Source organism: Cheilinus undulatus, linkage group 14, assembly GCF_018320785.1.
Source record: "Cheilinus undulatus linkage group 14, ASM1832078v1, whole genome shotgun sequence".
Lineage (NCBI taxonomy): Eukaryota > Metazoa > Chordata > Actinopteri > Labriformes > Labridae > Cheilinus > Cheilinus undulatus.
In genome coordinates, this window is record NC_054878.1 from 35,341,345 (window position 1) to 35,355,356 (window position 14,012).

Below are 14,012 nucleotides of genomic sequence, written 5' to 3' on the forward strand. Positions count from 1 at the left end.
AGTCAGCCCCTCTGCTTCTGGAGGTCTGGGGGTCTGTGGGAGATTGACTTGACTGACAGTGGACACAGTGAGGGGAAAAATAAAGAAAGTCATGACCCAAATCCACTCACGATATCTGCCCAGAACTTAAACAGTTGAGTAATACAAAAATTTCACAACATACTGTCATACACACACAAAGGAATGAAGTGATTGACAACTCAGTGAGCTGCAACATTATAATATACCTGTGCTTTCAACAGTGGAAAAGTAAACAGGGGTACAGTCAAGGGTAAAACTTAGTCCAAATCACCTTTATTTAATTTGATAACACACTCTTTTGCAGCCTAAATGAAGAATAAACTTGCACAAGAAGTATCTGTTCATGTAAATATTAGATAACAGACTTTAGGTGTTATGATTTTACAGTTTTTTCACTTTTTTTTTTTGTTTTACTTTTTGGATGTTTTTACCACATCTCTGTGCTGGTAAAAAAACATACACAAACAGACAAAATAAGAGCAGAGTTTCCTTGTCTGTGTAACTGTGCAGTGCTCTAAGAGTTAAACTCTGCTGCTTCAGTTTGCCCCAGACTGTGGTGAGTTGTGCAGGGCAGCAGGAGGAGCCATAGAACAAAAGTGTAACTCAACAGGACCAAATCTCCAGTCCTCACTTCTGGACTTCTTTCCAGGCTCCACTTCAGTACTTCCTTTTCTGCTCCTTTAACCTCTACGTGCATTATTTTGAAGCAGCAAAATGTATTTGTTTTACAGCTTCAGAAGCTTTTATTTTTGAAAAATGCTCTCACTCTGCAGCCAAAAAGTAAAGTTTACTTTAGTTCTCTAAAGAATTAAAGAGTTTAATACCAGCTTCACACACAGCCTCATGTGCTCAGATTTTATTCGCAGAAAACAAGCCAATGGGACAGGAACACACAGCAATGCAATACTACAGTTCAGGGATATAACAGGCTGCCTGATGCCTGAGATGTAAAGCGGGAAAAAACCCCAAAACAAAACAAATGCATTTGAACTTATTTAATTAACTACACTAGTGAGATATGTAACCAAAGATCAAATGTACATAAATTTAATGCATTTTCAGCCTGATTCTCAACTGATCTATCCTCAGGACTCACCACCACCTTGTAATTGAGAAATCAATATCTATGTCCGCTCTACGTACTGTCCAGTTTTTGCAGAGGTGGAAAGTAACTAATTACTGTAATTAAGTAGTTTTTTGGGGGTAAGTGTACCTATTCAAGTACATTTAAGAGTCCTCAATGTTTGCTCAGTAGCCATGAAGGCAAGGCAATAAATTAGACTAAATCACAATATGTCCTACTGCAATTTTCAAATCTAAAATCAATGTTAAAAAAAACAGATTCAATTTTTTTTATTTATGCAGAGATGTTATGCTCTACACATCAAGCAAACATTGAAGCATCATTTTGTTCTTGAATAGTGCATGTATGTATGTATAAATTAATTTAAATTTACCAGTACTGACAGGAATGTAACAATGAAAACATTGCTGATAATAATAATTATAATAATAATAATAATAATAATATTGTTTGATGAAATTGTAATATTAAAAACTATCTATCTATCTATCTATCTATCTATCTATCTATCTATCTATCTATCTATCTATCTAAAATGCTACAATAGCCTACTTACTGACGTAACCAGCCATGTTGCTCTATTTTTATGCCCTTCTCTTCTGTTTTTCCATGTGTTTTTCATTTAACTCTCCCTCCCTCCGTCCCAACTCCAAACCTGGAGAGGAGGAGAGATGAGAGAGGGACAGAGAGAGTAAGAGGAGGAGGAGTGAGAGAGTGAGAGAGAGAGAGAGTTTGGGTCAACTTCTGTGAAACTTTTCTCCTCTGTCATTCAACTCAATACAGAGTGAGAGCCGCGCACGAGGAAAACGCGCTGACTCCACAGCGCGCGCGGGACAATATCAAACTTCAGATTGGAACGAAAATGACGTTAATCCGACTCCTGCTTCTGACTGCGTTGCTATGGCAATGCTGCCTTGCCCAGCAGAGAGGTGAGTAACCTGATAAATGAGTTAGCAGATCAATACTCTGATCAATACACCGAGGGCGACATTTACGACAGCAAAACCAGCCAATGAGCTCGATTTGATCCGCTCACAGGTGTTGCTCGTTAGCTCTAATGAGCTAATCATTTAAAAGCTAGCTTAACGTCTGCGTTTACTAGCGTGATAAAGGAACGTCGTCACCTCAGTACGGTAAGGAGGGAAATGTAACTCAGCAATGACACTTAGCTAAAAACATCTTAAACTTCGTTTAGAGGTCACTTTTGTTCCTATATTGTTGTTATAAGTGGTGAAATTATGGAAAAAAAGCTCTTTCATTTATATGGCTATGGAGTAAAAGAGGTAAAATGACGATAAATAAGATTCAAATGTTTGGTAGTTTTGAGATATGCCTGCCTTTTTGGTGCAGCTTTTGCTAGCAAAATCATTTCCTCTCTATATGCAGACTTTTTAATCAAGTTAAAGGGGTAGAAGTTCAAAATTAGAGACCCTGACACATGACACATGAGTCACTTGATCTATCACATTATCCCCCCTCCACACAGAGGTTTGTTTTTCACCTTTTCCATAGATGTGACAGAATTCAGACTCACCTTGTGTAGCATGCCCAGTCTATACCCTTTGTTAGCTACTTTATAGGTCTGTGGAGATGATATATGTAGGATGGAACCACTCAATTTAGGCTATTTAATTTATATGTAATTTACCTGATGAAACTTATTTTAAGTCAAGGAAAAAAACGGAAGCTATCAGTACCCTTTACAGTGTTCAATACTGGTTTGTGGATTTTGTGCGCTTTCTGAAGTGGATGTGAAATGAGTGAATAAAGTCCAAAGCTACTGTAGCCTGTTTTCTGAGTAGCTGAGTTATTCTGCGAGTTTAGCCAGGCAGCATTGACTTCATGTACCAAAATACATTGTGTCTGGGTCACCACAGTTTTAACTTCCCCTTTTGCATTTCATCATTGTTATTCTTCACCGTTAAGTTCCTGTGGAGTTCTGAAGACTGAAATTAATACTGATATGTCTATATATGGGGTACAAAAGCAAACAAGACCATTATAAAGAACATTGACTACTTCATTGTCAATACCTGTAATGGCTGCCACAGGGCATAGGTGAAACACAAAGTGATAAGTGATTGGTTGGGGAGAAAAAGGTTTTCTTAAACATTTTCAAAGCAAGTAATCATAGTGAGTAATGTTTCACTGATGAAAGACAGCAGCATGATTTTTTTTGTCAGAAGCAAGGCCCTACTACCAATATGCAACTAACTAATAATTATCCTGTGGGCCTTCAAGCCATTTAATACACAAACAGATGTTCTAACAACTTGGAAATCTGAGTTAGTCATGAGTATAGTATATGAGTCCCACCTCTTAATCCCAGCCAATCAAATAGTGTGGATATTTGATTGGCTTTACTGTGTGGCTGTATTTCTTTTTTTCTATCACCAAGCTCTTTGAATCCACATGGTTGTAAGGTTTTTTGATGTCAGGCAGTTGTTTTTCCTGAATATGATGCATTAAACAGGTGCATCTCAAAAGAATAGAATATTAGGAAAAAGTTCAATTTCCCTGTGATTTAATTCAAGAAATGAAACTTCCATATATTGAATACATCTAACAGAAAGTGAAATATTTCTGGACTTTTTTTGGTTAAATGATGATTAAAGTTTACAGCTCACATAAATCCAAAACCCCCCATCTCAGAATATTAGAATAAAAAAAAACATCAGTCCAAAACAGGATTTTTAACAGGAATTTTGACCTTCTGGAAAACTTTTCTCATTTAAATACTTAGTTGCTTGGAGCTCCTTTTGCACAAATTACTGCTTCTATGCACTGTGGCATGGAGTCAATCAGTCTGTGTCACTGCCTGGTTGTTGTGAAGCCCAGAGTGCTCTGATAGCAGCCTTCAGCTCGTCTGTACTGTTGGGTATTGTCTGTCATCTTCCTGTTGACATTTCCCCAGGGATTCTCGATGGGGTTCAGGTCAGACCAGTTGGCTGGCCAATCAAACACAATAATACCATGGTCAGCAAACCAATTTCTGGTAGTTTTGGCTTCACTGTGGTCAGGTGCCAAGTCTTGCTGGAAAAGGAAATCAGTATCTCCATAAAGCTTCTCAGCAGATGGAAGCATGAAGTGTTCTACACTCTCCTGGTAGACGGCTGACGACATTGATTCTGGTCTTGATAAAAGACAGTGACCAACATCCACCAATAACATGGCCTCTCAAACCAACAGTGACTATTAAAACTTCATTCTGGACTTGAAGCACCTTGGGTTCTGTGCATCTCTGATCTTCTTCCAGACTCCCGGACCTTGATTTTCAAATGAAATGCTTAATTTACTTTCATCTGAAATCAAGACTTAGGACCACCAAAAAATGGTCCAGTTCTTTTTCTCCTAAGCCCAGGTGAGAAGCTCATGACATCTGTGGCTCAGGATTAGGTCGACACTTGGAACACAGCACTTGCAGCCCATTTCCTAGACACGTAGGTTTGTGGAGGCCCTTGATACACTGAATCAAGCCTAGGTGAGCTCTTTGTGAAGCTTCCTAAAGTTCTTGAATCTGCTTTGTTTGACGATCCTCTGGAAGCTGAACTAATCCCTGTAGCTTCTTACCACACTTTTCCCTTCCAGTCAACATTCATGAATAAGCTTTGATAAAGCACTCTGAGAACAGCCTGCCCTTTCTGCAGTGACCTTCTGTGGCTTACCCTCCTTTTGGAAGATAACAAAGATTATGTTCTGAACAGGGTTCAAGTAAGCAGTCTTACCTGTGATTGTGATTGTGTGTACTGAACCAGAGAGAGAGAATGAAGGCTCATGGAACCATTGCAAATTAGACTTTTACACAATATTCAAATATTTTGAGATTGTAGATTTTTAATGAGCTGTAAGCTGTAATCATCATGATTAAAACAAAAAATAAGTGTTCACACAGGAATAGATTCAGCTGGAGGAGAGTCAGGTGAAGGTAAATAAAACACATAGCCATTAAGCAGTGAGAGATAATGTGTGATTGATTTAAGACTGGTTCTATGTTGTATACAATAAGCCACTTTTTAACTGCATGAACAAATATGTTATTTTATCAGGTAACAGCAGGATCCTGGCCAGGCAGGAGCGAAAGTAAAGGTGGAGTCAGGAGGAGTCAGAAGGAGAGTCAGGGTCACAGGTGAATAAAACGCATAGTCATGTAAGTAGTTAGAAACCAAATTGTTTGTTGTTGTTCGGTCACATTATGTGAAGAAAACACAAGTATACTGATGAGTCAACCCTTGTGGAGTGCTGGTTGGATTGAAAAGACTCCAAGTAAAGTTAGTTGACCAGTAAAGTTGGTAAAGTGACATTTTTTGGATTTGTAATCTGACAAAGAAGTCACTCAAATCTTGCACACTCAGTGCTTTGTGTTATTTTTCTATTCTTTATAAAGACTGGCAATATGAGGAAAAGTGTTTTATACTCGGCCCAGTATTCTCTGGGCCCAGAGAATACTGGGCCCATCCATTCCTGACAGAGCCCTTGTATATTTTAGTTACTTGCATAAGCTCACACATTGCACTGCTGTTTCAAGTAGGAGAGAGAGAACACACATTTCAATTCAGTCTCTTTGTTACAAGGCTGTGGGCACAAATTTTGGTCTTTATCTGTCATGTTTAATGGCTGATATCGACAAAATACTAGGGCTGTAGTCAACCAAAGAAAAACTTGGTTGACCAAAATAGCACCCAGGCACCAATTAATTGATTAATTGTTCAGGTAAAAAAAAAAATTTATTAATTTAAAAAAATTACCTTGTTGGGGACTAATTCAATCCATCCAGGCTCCTCACTGCACCTGCTTGGTACTCTAAATGATCCCTAAACGAACGTAACAAGCCTTTTGAAGCATTAATATATCTTTTGGGCTCATCAAGTCTTACTATATAATACAGTATAATTAATTGAGAGACGATCAGCACGCACATGCCTCTGATCTCCGTGATCCCGGCGTGGTAACTCTTAAAACTCATACAGCCTACAAAATAACCTCAGATCATCGTTTTTCATTAATTTATAACGGTAACTATTAACAGGATCACTTGATCCAGCCCGTGCTGTGTCATTTATGTGTGATGTGCACACATAAATGACACAGCAGCGAGTCGTCCAGGATGAGCCTCTTGGAAATCCAAGACCTTTCCTCAGGACTGTATCCCTCCCATTCGACGAGGTACTGGAAACTGTGTCTCCGCGGCCGCACATACAGAATCCTAGACACAGTGTAGGCAAGGTGGTCATCGATGATCCGGGGGGGAGGAGGGGCGACGGCAGGAGGGCTGAGGTTGCTGGAGAGCACGGGCTTGAGCAGGGACACATGGAAGGTTGGGTGTATACGCATGGAATCAGGAAGCCTGAGGGTGACTGCGGAGGGGTTAACAATCTTCGTGATCTCAAAAGGTCCAACAAAATGAGGAGAGAGCTTACGTGACTCAGTGTCCAAGAGCTCAGCCCTGGTGGACCTCCAAACCTCCCTCACTCTGCGCAGGTGGTGCTGAACTGAGGGGACAGCAACAGATTGCTCCTGTTCCGGAAACAGAGGGGGTTGGTAGCCAAAACAGCACATGAGTGGTGACATACCTGTCGCAGAGGAGGTGAGGGAATTGTGGGCATATTCCACCCAGGGTAGGTGAGAGCTCCAGGTGACCGGATGGTGGGCGGTGACGCAACGTAGAGCTGCCTCCAAACTCTGGTTCGCTCGCTCAGTCTGGCTGTTGGTCTGTGGGTGGTATCCAGATGATAAGCTAACTGAGGCGCCCAACTCCTTACAAAACTCCCTCCAAACTTTGGAGTTACACTGGGGTCCACTGTCCGACACAATGTCCACAGGGATTCCATGTAATCTAAAGACGTGTGACACTAGAAGGTGAGAGGTCTCAAGGGCAGATGGGAGCTTGGGGAGGGGGACATAGTGAACCATCTTGGAGAATCTGTCAATGATAGTGAGTATAACAGTGTCACCTTCCGAGGGGGGGCAATTCAGTGATGAAGTCGAGAGCAATGTGGGACCACGGACGGCTAGGAATGGGTAGAGGGCGCAACAGACCAGCTGGAGGTACGTGGGAGGATTTTCCTCGGGCACAGAGTGAGCAAGCGGCTACAAACTGTCGTGTGTCACGGGTCATGCAAGGCCACCAGAAGTGCTGGTGGAGGAATTGAAGGGTCCTCTGAAAACCAGGATGGCATGTAAGCTTGGAGGAGTGCGCCCACTGGAGGACAGGGGACCTAACTGCGTTAGGGATGAAGAGCCGGTCAGGTGGTCCGGTCCCAGGATCTGGTTGGTTCCATTGAGCTTCTCTAACGAGGGTTTCGATCTCCCAAGCAGCAGCACTGACCAGACAGGATGGAGGCAGAATCATGTCCGGACTCTCGATGTCAGAGGAGGGGGAGAAGACACGGGAGAGTGCGTCAGGCTTGGTATTCCGAGAACCAGGGTGGTAGGAGAGTGTGAAGTGGAACCTACTGAGGAATAAGGCCCAACGAGCAAGGGTTGAGTCTCTGAGCTGACCTCAGGTAAGCCTAGTTCTTTTGGTCCGTCCAAATTAAAAAAGGCTGGCTCGTCCCCTCCAACCAGTGCCTCCACTCTTGTAAGGCCCAGACCACAGCCAGCAACTCTCTATTACCCACATCGTAGTTTTGTTCCGTTGGGGAGAGTCGGCGAGAGAAAAAACCACATGGATGCAGTCTTTGGTTCTCAGGGTCTCTTTGAGAGAGGGCTGTCCCAACCTGGGAGTCTGAAGCATCCACCTTCACAATGAACTGGCGAGAGGAGTCAGGGTGCTTGAGGACTGGAGCTGAGGTGAACTGAGTCTTAAGGTGAGTGAAGGCCTTGGCAGCTTCAGGAGACCACAGGTAGGGGGAGCTAGTGGAGGTAAGTCTAGTGAGGGGGGGCAGCAACTCTGCTGTAATCTCTAATGAACCTTCTGTAAAAGTTTGCAAATCCTAAGAATCTCTGGAGCTCTTTATGGGTAGTAGGGTGGGCCAATCTGTGACTGCCTGGATCTTGGAAGGGTCTGGCTGGAGCTGTCCCTGAGCAATAATGTAACCTAAAAAACTAACAGAGGGGGAGTGAAACTCACATTTCTCAGGTTTTACATAGAGTTTGTTCCCGAGTAGTCTCTGAAGAACTAAACGAACATGTTGCCTGTGTTCCTGGAGGTCACAAGAGAAGATAAGGATGTCGTCTAAGTAAACGAAAACAAAACGGTTAAGCATGTCCCTGAGAACGTCATTGATAAGGGCCTAGAAGACCGCAGGGGCGTTAGTGAGACCGCAAGGCATAACCAGATATTCAAAATGGCCTATGGGGTGTTTTGAAAGCTGTCTTCCATTCATCTCCTCCTTTAATGCACACTAAATGGTAAGCATTACGGAGGTCAAGCTTGGTAAAGATCTGGGCTGAGCATAAGGGTTCAAAGGACGGGTCAATGAGAGGAAGGGAATACTTATTCTTGACTGATATGTCGTGAAGTCCCCTAAAATCAATGCAGGGCCGGAGGGATGTGTCCTTCTTTTTAACAAAGAAAAAACCCGCCCCTAAGGGCGAAGAAGAGGGGCGAATGAGACCAGAAGCGAGGGAGTCTTGTATATAAGTCTCCATAGCCTCTCTCTCAGGCAGAGAGAGGTTATAGAGACGACTGCTGGGGAGGGGGGCGCCAGGGGTCAATAGCGCAATCATAGGGCCGATGAGGAGGAAGGGAGACTGCCAACTCCTTGCTGAATACCGGGGCAAAATCATGGTACTCAGCGGGGACATTAGAGAGATCAGGAGGGCTGGGAGAAACCTTAGCACGAGAAGCAAAGGGGTTAGCCGAGTGCAAACAATGTGAATGGCAATTAACACTCCAATTAGTGATAGAGGCAGTTTTCCAGTCAATTTGAGGATTATGGATCTGCAACCAGGGGAGACCTAAAACGATGGGAGAGTGAGGAGAGGGAATAACAAAAAATGAGATGTCTTCCCGATGATTGCCAGAAATAATCAGAGTAAGTGGGGCGGTGCGGTGAGTAACCTTGGCGAGGACTCTACCATCTAAGGCTGTTACCGTTTTAGGAGAGGCTAGCAGTTCTAGCGGTAGCTTGAGCTGAATGGCCAAGTCAATGTGAATAAAATTATCCTCAGCGCCAGAATCAATCAGGACCTGAAGAGGAAGCGAATCCCGCCCCCAGAGGAGGCAGGAGGGAACAGTGATGCGAGAGGGAGAGCTAGGGGTGGAGGAGGTCTGGCTCACTAGAGCGCTCTCGGTATCTAGTGAGCCTTCTCTTTTGGCGTCTGAGGGCAACTGGCTAAGAAATGGCCTGCTTGACCGCAATAAATACAGAGTCTGAGAGTTATTCTGCATTGTCGCTCTCTGGGGCTTAACCTAGCTCGACCTAACTGCATGGGTTCGTCTGGTAGCGACTGAGATGGAGGAGGGCCGGGGTTATTGGAACCTGAGCTGTGAGGTGGCGACTGTCCTGAAAAAGGAACTACAGGCCTTGGTTTGTTCTAGGGAAGATACCCTTCAGTTCCTGTTCCCCCCACCTGCTCTCAGCTGCAGTAATGAGAAACTCAATAGAAAATTCTGCTACTGATAGGGAGCCTTGAGAAAGGGAAAACAGCTGCTTAGCGGCTTGCTGACCCTGCAGGGGGTGGTCAAAAACCCTACACAACTCACTGGAAAAATCAGAAAACGATGCTAAGAGGGGAGAACCTTTCTCCCACAAACTAGTGGCCCATCTAAAGGCTGAACCACGAAGAAGGTTGAGAACCTAAGCTATCTTGGAACGAACATTGGGATAACTCAGGGGCTGCTGATCAAACACTAAAGAACAATGTAACAAAAAACTACTGGCCCTACCTATTTCGCCAGTGAAAAAATCTGGTTGGGGTACATAAGGTTCCCTAGAGGAGGTCTGTGGCTGGTTGGTGGGCTGTAGTTGGCTGGAGAGGCTGGTGACTTGAGTGCTGAGATCCTGCAGTAATTTCATGATGCCGTGTAACATGTGCTCATGCTGTCCGAGGCGGTGTCCCTGGTGAGTGATGGTGGTCTTGATCGGGTCCGGATCTTCTGGGTCCATGCTGGTCAGAGTTTTCTGTGATGTGTAGATGTTTCTTAGGGCCCAGAATGCAGAGGCGGAGGGAGGTTTAAACAATAATCTTTAATAAACACCAGGGTAAGGGCAAAAACCAAGGTCCAACAAGTGAGGGTCTTCGTGGGAGAGAGTTCTAAAACTGGGCGGCACGTGATTATCGAGGGAGGCACTGGAAAACAAGGAGAACAGGGGTTAGAAAAAGTTTCACAAAAGCACAGGAGATCAACGAGTTACTCAAGTGAGTGAGCATGGTCAGGGCAGGAGTTACCACTGGTGAGTAGTCTGCAAAACTCTGACACTGTGGACAAAGAGGAGCTGATACCTGAGGAGTCCTCTAATTGCCAAACCAGCTGCAGGTGTGAGCGCTGTCCACGGTGCCATGGGGGATGGTGCAACCTCGGGAGAAGAGAAGGTAAGTTGTCGGCAAACACAAGTGACCAGTGGAAGCTGGAAACCGGAAGTCTTTCAAAATAAACTAGATTTTCACGATAAACACGACATTATGAGCATAAAGCAGACGGCATGCAGCGTTTATTTACGTAGGTGAGAGGAAAAAAGTTAGCTCCTTGGGACTTAAGACCAGCAGACATCGCCTTTTGTCACCTCTCCTTTCTGTGTGGCTGGAGAGCACGGGCTGACGCTAACGTGAACATTTTAAAGGGGATTATAAAAAGAGATGATACTACGCAGCCTATTTTCCGACAGGTGAATTAATCTGACCGTGGGAGTTGATGCAGTGAGGGAGGGCAGAGAAGAGAGACTCAGCAGCGCCACTTCAGTACAAACAGCCTGCATCTTTGTGACGAGTTGATGTTTTGTTTCTGAGCGTTAGTGCTGTAAAATATCAGAAAATATCCCACTCTGCTAGCTTTGTGTGCTTCTCTACCTGTAATTCCTAGAGCTGCATTGCTCCTGTCCGTGGCAGCACGTCTCTCTCTGTCAGCTGCTGACATGCTTTTGCCCACAGACCAACGTCTTGGGGGGGGCGGGGCGATTCGCCGACCAGGGTGATCTTGGTCGAACCAAAGCTTTTCGACCAATTAATCGACCAATGGAATTAAAGCTGTCAGCCCTACAAAATACACAGGCAAAGTGTGGTTTTCAGGTGAGGTTTCAGTGAGAGAGAGCAAAAGGGAGCTGCAGTCACTGCTCTGAATAGTCAACAACCTTTTTTTAAATTGCTTGGACCGATGAAAAGAACATAAAAGACCTGTTCAGGAAAAAACAAAAGATCTTCTGAAGTAAGTCACTTTAAAAACACGATTAACACACCATAAGATCGTATTTCCTTTTTAACGTGCAGCAGTGTTAGATGGAGAAACTGGAGTCATTGTACAAGGCACTTACATACTGGTGCAGCCTCTAATCTGGACCCCTTTCTGTTTTCTGTCTTTACATATTTTTTTTCTTTTCTGTAGAGCAATCACTACACATGGAAAACTGAATAAAATTTTGTTTGTGGTGCTTGACGTACTGACAGTTGCTTTTAAAAATTAAACAGTCAACATGTCTCTAGAGATGATTTTCTGTGTTTTCTTGATAAACCACAGACCTCACTGTCAAATTTTTTTTTGACACATTGATGTTAAACTTCTAAAGGCAAATGAGCACCACAAATAACATTTTCTTATCATCTGTTTCTGCTGCAGGCAGAAATCTCCCATGAATATCTCAAACACAACCAGTGTGCATGCCTGGATTTTACTACAGTTAAGGGAGAAAATAGCTCATTTTTCCCTTTTTTTATTTAGATGAGATCAAATTGAGTCATGAAATGCACTTGAAAGAAATCGCTGCTCTTTAGCATTGTGTATTTGCGAGGCTGTGAAAGATTAATTATGTGCTTTGTGTGTTTGGGTCGTGTCAACAATGAGAAATGAGCAGCAGTGCCCTCAGTGTGGATGGGGATTGACAGCTGGGACCGAATCAATATAACATGGTGTGCAATAAGAGTCAAAATATTCATGCTGCTTATTATGAGTCAAATTGTGCCACTTAATCACAGAAAAGCTGCAGAATTGGACAATTTTAGAACACTTTGAATGTATGAAGCTGTTTGAATATATGAGTGCGCGAAGGGTCTGTTTGCACTTGAAATATGAGACAAATCTGCTGCCCGTCATGCTTTTCTTTTTCTCCTATTTATCCTCTTCAAAACATCTCCAGCTACTGTTTAACCCAGGAGTGCTTTAGACCTCCTGCAGAGGGGGAGGAGAGGAGGAGGTGGGTTATTGTATGTGTGTGAGTAGAAGAGGGCGATGGAGGCCATCTGCATTAAGAGCCTCATTACCAGGCATGTCAACCAGGCATGCTCTCTATCAGCGACAGAGCTCAGAGAGACACCGGGAGATAATCGGAAAAAGAAGACAAGGCGGAGGAGGAGGAGGGCTGACATACAGAGGAGAGAGGGAGGAGGGGGTATCCAGAGTTAATACACATTGGTGGAGATGTCTATGATAGAGGGAGGATAGTGAAACAGGTAGATTGAGGGTTCAGAGGACAGGAGGAAGAGGATGAGGTTGAACCGGTAAAGATGGACTTGGTGAGCAACTGAAGTTAGACACAACTGGATGTTGTTGACAGACTTTTTTTCAATATTAAAGTTTCCTTACTGGTCTTAGGGGTTGGACTGATGTATTTGTCGGTGATATAGGGGGCTTTTTTGGATCATAAGAAAATCTGGTTAATTTTCAGGACCGACTGGTGGATGAGTGCTAAATCTTTAAGACTTTCGTATCAGATTTTTTAGCTCTGAAGTTGTTGAATAAACTAACAGTTGGGAAAATACTTTTTAAAACAAGTGAAAATACATTAACAGCAATCTTGTCAGTTGAATTAGGCTATGTCCTTCTTAATAATAAAAGAACATGACTTTTACAGCTTTGATTTGATGGCATTAGATATTATCAGTACATGGTTTTATACAATATTTTATCACTTGCACAGAGCCATAAGGACTGGACTAATCTGTAATTTCTTAATATTTCCCATTTCTTATGATGACGGTTTTGTATTCCTCAAAACCTCGTACTTTCCACTTTGACTCAAGGATGAACCAATTACATTTTCTCACTCGTTGGAACACGGCAAACTCATAAAATGTTTTGTTTGAGGCCAAACCTTAAGGTTTCATTTTTAAATGTGATAAACTAACTTGAATTGCTCATCAGTTTCTTGATCCGAAACTTCAATTTTAACTCTTGGTCTTTTAGTTAAAGGGATGCAATGTTATAACCTTGCAAAGCTTATGGATTGGCCTCATTCCGTTTATGGAATATCAGTATCCATCAGTGTTAATTTTGACAGCTATTTTTTATTTTAGTCTTAGATTTAGTCTTTTGATAACATATTTTTTAGTTTAAGTCACATTTTAATTATTTCTACCCTTTTTAGTTTTAGTTGACGAAAACTCCAAAATATTTTAGTCAAGTTTTTGTCCATAGAAAGCTCTCAGATATAAGTCTTTACTTTTAGTCCAAGCATTTATTCTCTTGCCTAAATCTGGTACCAAGTCATGGTAGTGTGTTCTATATAACCTGAAATTTTCGTTATTGAAAACCAACTTGTCTTAGGTTTCAAAAAACGTAAAAGCAGACATAATTGAGCACAGCATAATACAGATATGCCCCTTTAATCAGGGACAATCAATATACATCTTTTTCTCAGTTTTCTTGGGCCACAATCAGCCAGATGTACTGCTTCTATGAGATGCTATCTGTTCACTTTGCTTGTTTATATTTCAGTAGTAGAGCAGGTAACAGGCCTATTAACTGGAGCTACAACCCTGGCTGGTGACGTGTCTCTGTTTTGCTGTTTGTTGCTGTTTGCTCCTGCATTGAGGA

The 14,012-nt window shown here is 42.8% G+C and overlaps 1 protein-coding gene across 10 annotated transcripts in view; it reads left to right on the top strand.

The window, feature by feature from the left end:
* Positions 1 to 1,902: 1,902 nt before the first annotated feature.
* The window catches only part of lama2 (laminin, alpha 2), a 356,517-nt gene continuing 344,407 nt past the window's right edge, over positions 1,903 to 14,012 (top strand). For all 10 annotated transcript variants that reach the window (XM_041805224.1, XM_041805230.1, XM_041805228.1 and 7 more), the window contains exon 1: positions 1,903 to 2,034. In XM_041805224.1, coding sequence (XP_041661158.1) covers positions 1,968 to 2,034 — 67 coding nt within the window. In that variant the 5' untranslated portion in view covers positions 1,903 to 1,967. The remainder of the gene's footprint in view (positions 2,035 to 14,012) is intronic.